At 48.4% G+C, this 7,718-nt stretch overlaps 1 protein-coding gene across 2 annotated transcripts in view; it reads right to left on the bottom strand.

Annotated features, from left to right (window-relative positions):
* Positions 1-5,922, bottom strand: part of TMEM260 (transmembrane protein 260) — a 33,198-nt gene extending 27,276 nt beyond the window's left edge. For both annotated transcript variants that reach the window (XR_005627868.1, XM_039712903.1), the window contains exons 1-2: positions 5,757-5,922; positions 587-618 (exon numbers count right to left, since the gene is read on the bottom strand). Coding sequence is in view for 1 of the 2 variants with exons in the window: in XM_039712903.1 (XP_039568837.1) it covers positions 587-618; positions 5,757-5,904 (180 nt within the window). In the remaining variant the exon portion in view is untranslated. The remainder of the gene's footprint in view (positions 1-586; positions 619-5,756) is intronic.
* Positions 5,923-7,718: the final 1,796 nt, after the last annotated feature.

Consider the following 7,718-nt stretch of genomic DNA (forward strand, 5'->3'; position numbering starts at 1 on the left):
TGGATCTGGCTCCACGTCTCGCCCATAATAATAAGGCAGCGAGGAAAAGGAGGTGCCACGTTTCATTAACGTGCCTTAAAGGGCTCCTTGTTTGGGTTCACAGTATATTAGGGTCATTCAAAAGGCTGTTGTTTTTTTTTTCCCCCCCTTTTTTTTTTTTTTTTAAAAAAGAACAGCTTCTCAACTATTTTATTGGTTAGCAAGTTGAAAGACCACACTGCTATCGGATTACCACCGCGCTGACAGTCCTAAGGTCTTGCCTAAAGGGATCATGCACCATAATAAAGTTTATTAAATAATAAAACTTATTAAAATTGTTAACCCGATTTATTTTATTCTCCCCAGCTTATACAAAATTTGGGTTGATAATAAGCCAGCTACTGTATATACAGTAAAGCCTTTGCTTTATAATTTAGTTTAATTGGATTTAAAACTTGAAGTAAATTGTCGCGTGCTGTACTTATAAGTTAGTAAAAACTGTGGTTTGAAAATAAATTAATCTACTTTACTCCATGCTTAATTAAACTTCCTTAATTCCTAAAACTGTTAATGAGAGCATTGATTAAACAATAAAACTAATACTTACTCCAAGCTCATATGCGGCTGTGATCAGCTCCCCTGTGAAAAAATAATGTAAAACCAATAATTACTATTAGGAAATGACACTCCTCCAAAGTTTTCAAAATCCAAATGCTTGCATTGGGGTTTTGCATTAATTTGACTGGATAAAACTGTAAATCTGTGGAGATTTAACAGCATGAAATTTTCTAAGAATATTTTCTCCCTCTGATGTCATTGCACAAAATATCTTTTGTATGTTTTTCGCGAGACTTTTATGAACAGATAAGTGAAAATATAGGTAGGCTCGGGCAAAGAATGGCCTGAGACACTCAAAATGCAGATGTTTCTCTCTGTGTATTTTTAATTTAAAACCATCTGACTCAATAACTTTCAAGCACTGCGTTTGCAACGCTTAAGCTGTATTGTCTGTTCAACAACCCAGTTGTTTGTCAAAAAAAAAATTATAGAAACCAACACAAAACCAGAGCTTTACAGTTTTTAAAAAGAAATATAATCACTGATCATGCAAATCTGCATCCATTTATGTGGCAAGGTTGCTCTCCCTCGATGCTAAAGCAATTCTGCTTCACAAGTAATTATTTTACCTGTCAGTGATGCTGCACCCAGCTCCCAACAGAAACAACATTGAGATTTTGCATTTGGTTTGTATTTCATGCCAGGACAAATAACTGCCACAAAAAGACCCACGTTAGCAGAACAGTTGACATTTTTAGAGCACTTGACACTGGAGCATTTTGCAGCAAACTCTCCTGAACAGCATACATTGAATATATTCAATAAGAACAACATATTCAGGGAGAAACAAAATTAAAAGTTACAGTTGGTTTTCCTTCTTTCCCTCAAATTTCATAATCCAATTTTACTGTCCTGTTAATTTTGGAAGCACCAAGGTCATGGCAGCATTGTTAGATAGGAAAGAACCACATGAAGGGCACCGGTGACTTTAAATGCTAAATTAACCATATTTTAAATTTCTGTACAGTCACGTCCTCACCACGCCATGCAAAGGGGGGCAGGGGGGATTGTACAAATGGCACCTTTAAATCCTGACAATCAGGATTAAAAGCAAAATGCAGTAAATGCTGCATTTTAAAATGAAGATTCAAGTCAACCCATTACTGCTGGTGACAACTTCTGCAGAATTCGAGCTGTTGGCTGGCAGTGACCAGCACCAAACCTGCCCCTTCCTGCACCAAAACCTCTCTGACATGGAGCTTCCTGCCCTTGCAAACACTGGCTTTTCCTATTTTAGGAAAATTTCACCCTACGCTGCAAAACAGCCCCTAAAAAGTGGATGCAAGGGGAAAAACATCCATCCCAATTCTGAGCCCTTCAGAGTTCAGAAGCTCCAACACTTCCAGGGCACAGTGAGGCTGGGAAGGGATAAATCCTCCTGCACACAGCAAAGGATGGTGAGAATAAAGCAAACCCTAAATTTGGCACTGTGGGGTTCCCCAGTGTGCAGCAGCTGGTGATGCCCATCACCCACCACATCCCAGGGATTTTCCTCCACTAAAATCCTGCTGGGATGCAGCAATATGTGCATGTAAAAAAGCAAAAATTTAACTTCATTCGCATTGCTGTGACATTTATATCAAAGGCAAGAATAACCCCAAAGAAACACAGCCACAAATCAACCAGGAAGCAGCAGAAATAATACAAATAAACCACTGGTGGAATCCATTGCCAAGCTTTGAAAGACAACAGCACAACTTTGCCTTGTAAGAATTAAGGGAAAAATAAACCCCAAAAAGACCTGCAAAAGATAAGGCCACAGGCCTGTTGAATTCCAGTGGGAAAATCAAAATAAGTATAAAACAGCCACTGCTCTGGATAAGGTTAATTCTCCATCTCCTTCCCACACACCTGAGCATCCCTTACAGCCTCCATGGGCTGCAGGAGTAAGGAGCACTGATATTAAACAACAAAACACACAGAGGAACAACTACAGCACCCCCAAACTTGGTTTCAAGGTCTTGTGAGACAGAATGACCTGTGGCATCTTCAGGCACTGGCTCAAACTAAAATATTTATTCCCTCCAACACCACAGGGCCAGGAGCTGGACTCGATGATCCTTGTGGGTTCTTTTTAATTCAGAATATTCTGTGATTCCTGATGTAAACAGGAAGTTTCTGTCTCCCCCATAAAGGTGTTCAGGCAACAGGCCCAATGCTGCCTGAACTCTGATTTATTCCCAGCAAGTTTGGGAGCTGATGTTTGAAACATCACAGAGAACATTTGGTTGGTTTCTTTTTTATCTGATCCCTTTTTAAGCTGTTTTAACATCTGTGGATATTTCTGAATTATAATTCCATCTCCCCCTATTATTCTCCCATTCATTTCTTTATTCTAACACTAGGTAACACGAGCAAGCTGCCAGTGGAAATACCAACTGCCTTGGACATTTTGGATTACTGCAAACTTTGGGAACAATTAAAAATACAGACAGCTCAAAAAATAAAATAAAATAAAATAAAATAAAATAAAATAAAATAAAATACTAGGCTCCCTGCCTGGAAGCAGATACAGCAAATCCTTAAGCAGCTCTTCACTCACACAAGTAGCCTCAGTGCTTTTGGTGGCAGAAATTTCAGGCACAAACACCTCGAGCAGGGCTATGCACAGACATTCCAGGGACTCCAGCTGGGGTATTCCATGCTCAAGCCATGAGAAACCAGGAGAAATAATGCCCAAAAAAGTCCTGACACTGTGATGGGACATGATTCTGGCTGGGACAGGCACAAGGGGACAGCAGGGATGAGCCTGTGGCTGCTCAGTCCCAGTGAACACATGGAAGGCAGGCAGCAAATTCAGAAGAAAATTCAAAAAATAAAGAAATAAGGAGAGACAAGGAGTGAGGATTCTGTCCTGAGGGATTTCCTCTAACACCACAATAACCTGTGGAAAGTGGGGTGAACCCATGGGCTGTTTGGCTGCTTGCTCTGTCTACTGGGATAATTCACATCAAACAAAAAATCAAATCCCAGAATCCATCCATGACATCACCAGGAGAACCTGCACCCCTCTCTGCAAAGGCTGCTGATGCTTATTTGCATCCCACAGGGAGAATCCAGGCTCAAGCACAATTAAGAACCAGGTTCCTGAGGCTTCGTGCAGCATGAACAGCTCAGAGCACAGGGTGCTTTCCACAGACAAAAAAATAGCCAAAAATTATCATGAACACCAAAATGCTAACAACTGTAAATATATCAATTATCACATATTAATTAACAGACCCAGAAGGAGCAAACCCAGCCCCCTTTCAGTAAATTGGGAGCAGAAGCAAAAGCCATCAGGATGCACATGGCCAGCCTGGCCAGTGCCTCTCTCCTCTCCACACATCCTGAGCCTGTAAAATACATGAATCCATTAAAATGCCATTTATTTAGAAGGAATTTCATGCACAGCTTGGATTTGAAACCACTGGTGACCAGGAGGCACAGCATTAAGCAGAGCCACTGAACTATTTTGGGATGACACAGAAAGAAAGTATCCTGGACACTTGTTCCATGAAATAAAAATTAGCAACATATTCCCAAGAATAACCAAGCCACACATGCATTCCATCTCCAAACCACACACACAAAACCAAAGTATTTTTACAGCAAGAGCAGGTTAAATCAGTAAAACCAGAGCAGGACCAAACAGGAGAACTCTGTTCCCCTGTGGGATCACAGTGCCAAACACCAAAATTCAGTCAGTCTGGCACTGCCAGGAAGCTGCACTTGCAGACAGGCAGATCCAAAGATTTCCCAGGACAGTGACAGCACAGCTGGCAGGATGGCACATCTGTCCCCTAAAGCCACCAGCTAAATCCTTCTCTGAAAGGCTCAAACACAGGCAAACCATTGTGGGGTGGCCAAGGGCACCAGCCCAGGGGGGACCTTGCTGTGCTGACCCCTCTGGGTCACTGCCCCGGCCCCGAGGGGTGCACACCCCAGGGCAGGGTGTCCCTGCTGCACCCACCTGTGGGGCCAGTGCCCCTTTGGGAGCTTTAAATGCACCGGCCCCAGTGGGGTGAGCACCCCAAAAGTGGCTACAGGGACCTAATGGGGCCAGCAACCCCAGGGGGTGACAGCAATGCAGCCGTGCCCATGGGATCAGCATCCTTATGGGGTGACAGTGAAGTACCAGCCTCTATAGGATGAGCATCCTTATGGGGTGACAGCAACCCTCTGCAGTGACACCAATCCCTGTAGGATAACAATCCCTGTAGGATAAGCCCCAGTCCCTGTAGGAAAACAGCAACCATAAGGGGTGACAGTGAAATACCAGCCCCTATAGGATGAGCTTCCTTATGGGGTGACAGCAACCCCCTGCAGTGACACCAATCCCTGTAGGATAACAGCAACCATATGGGGTGACAACGAAGTTCCAGCCCCTATAGGTAAGCATTCTTACGGGATGACAGCCAACCTAACGGGGTGACAGCAATGTACCAGTCCCTATAGGACAACAGCAACCATATGGGGTGACAATGAATTACCAGCCCCTATAGGATCAGCATTCCTATGGGATGATAGCCAGCCTAATGGGGTGACAGCAATGCACCAGCCCCTCTGGGGTGAGCAACCCTATAGGGGTGAGAGGCATGAACCAGTCACGCTATGGGGTGACAGCAACGCACCTGTCCATATAGGATGAGCACCCTTATGGGGTGACAATGAAGTACCAGCCCTGGTAGGATGAGCATCCTTACAGAGTAACAGCAACCCCCTGCAGTGACACTAATGCTCCTATCCCTGTAGGATAACAGCAACCATATGGGGTGACAATGAAATATCAGCCCCTACAGGATCAGCATTCTCATGGGGTGACATTGAAGTACCAGCCCCTATAGGATAAGCATCCTTATGGGGTGACAATGAAGTACCACCCCTATAATATGAGCACCCTTATGGGATGGCAGCAAAGCACCAGGCCCTCCGGAGCGAGCAGCCCTCGCTGGTGACAGCCCAGCGGGGTGACACCGATCCTCCAGGGGTGACACCAACGCACCGGCTCCTTTGGACACACCGACCCTACACGGGTGACACTGCAGCACGAGCTCCTGTGGGGTGACAGCATCCCCGTGGGGTGACAGGGATGCTCCGGTCCCTAAGGGCTCGTCCCCGCCCGCCCCCGCGATGCACCGAGGCCGCTACGGGCCGAGGCTCCCCAGCCGATACGTTACCCGCATCCCCGCCGGGCAGGGCGGGCGGCAGCGTGGCCGTGTAGACAGCAGCCACGGCAGCGCCCAGGGCCCCGGCGGCTCCTCCCGCCCCGTTCCCGATCCCTATCCCGGTCCCGGAGCCGGCGCCGGGCCCGGGCCCCGCGCCCATGTGCGCCGCCACCTTCCGGGTTCGGCCGCGCGGGGCGGGCGGGCTGTGCCATCCACCGCCCGCGGGGGGAGCACCTCTGTCCCGCCCGCCGTCTAGCTCTCCCCAAAGCTCATTCCGGCACTTCTCTTAATACAAATGTCAGACAGAGAGAAGAGAGAGCGGAGAACCAGGTGAGGTGATCCAGCGCGGCCTTCTGTTCTCTTCCATCCTCCCCCGCGGAGAGGAGTTGGTACAGCCGGAGAGGGTGTGGCTGAGGGTGAGTGAGGCCGGGCGGCCGGGCGGGACCAAGGCGCGCGGGGGGGGACGGGCCGAAACCACCGCGGGGCGACCGGTCCTGCCTTTCCCTCGCTCCCGGGAGCGTCCCTTCAGGACGAGGTTTTTTAAGGATCAGCTCCTTCTGGCCGCTCTCATACACATCAAAGCCCTCCTCGGACAGTGCTGGGTGCAGGCTGCAGTCCCTCCACCACAGCCCCGGTGTGCCCATACACAAATAATAAAGATTTAACCCCTGGATGGGGTAGCACAAGATGCCGGTGAAGGAAAAGATTGAAGGTGTCAGCGCACGGATTATTAAAAGCGGCGATTCCCGCTGTGGGAAGCAGTTAAGGAAGGCAAATAGCATCCCGAGACCTATCGATAGAGGACTAAAACACATCCGTGGAAATCATTATGGGATTGTACGAAAGAGCGGCGGGGCCATACCTGCAGAATTGAGACAGATTAAAGAGAGGCTTTTGAATACAAATGAAAAAGGTATAGGAGAGGGTAACGAGGATAATAAACAGCCTTATGGATTAGATCTAAGTGGAGACGTTAGAAAATTAGGTTTGCATTTATTAAGGAAGAAAGAGCAGGATTAAGGGCTGACACAACTGAGGGAACGTGAGTCGTGTTCTGGGGGCTGGAGAAGCGGCTGCCGAAGGGCCCCGCTGAAACAGCGGCACAAAACCCCTGGAAGATGAAACCAAGGGAGGCATTAAGGGAAACCCAGGGTCCCCAGCACAGCAGGGACATCGAGCTGCTGGAGCGAGTCCTGAGGGGGCCACCAAGGTGATCTGAGGGATGGAGCCCCTCTGCTGTGGGGAAAGTCTGGGGGGGCTCAGGGGAGGCTTTGGGGGGACCTCACTGTGACCTTCCCGTGCCTGAAGGGGCTCCAAGGGAGAGGAGAGGGACTTTCACAAGAGCATGGAGTGACAGGACAAGAGACACTAGAAGAGAGTAGGTTTAGATGGGATATTGGGAAGAAAGGGATATTGGGAAGAAATCCTTCCCTGTGAGGGTGGGGAGGCCCTGGCACAGGGTGCCCAGAGAAGCTGTGGCTGCCCCTGCATCCCTGGAAGTGTTCCAGGCTGGGTTGGACAGGGCTTGGAGCAGCCTGGGACAGTGGAAGGTGTCCCTGCCCTTGGGTTTTGAGGTCCCTTCCAACCCAAGCCATCTACGACTTTATGAATTTAGGCAAGCTCTGTGCACTCAGCCGGGCTGTACAGAAAAGCTGAAGTTTTCACCCACTCAGGAGTCACTTGGAGGAGCTGGTGTTGGAGGCCGTGAGCACCACCTGGGCACAGCAGCTGCCTCCCATCCCAAAGGGAAACTCCCGGCTCCGTGGTGACCGAGAGCTTCCAGGGACCCAACTCCTTGGCAGGTTTCTGCCCGTGTTGGCTGAGCACCATCGCGGAGAGGAAAAAGACACGTTCCAACGCTCCGCCAGCCATTGTCACTATGGAAATGAGCGGGGTCATTGTTCCCGCGCCCGTTGGGGCTCCTAAAATGTAATTTTAGCAGCAAAGTGCGCAGCCTGTGTGTGAAAGCAGGCT

This window comes from Passer montanus, unplaced genomic scaffold (assembly GCF_014805655.1).
Source record: "Passer montanus isolate IOZ18808 unplaced genomic scaffold, ASM1480565v1 scaffold27, whole genome shotgun sequence".
Lineage (NCBI taxonomy): Eukaryota > Metazoa > Chordata > Aves > Passeriformes > Passeridae > Passer > Passer montanus.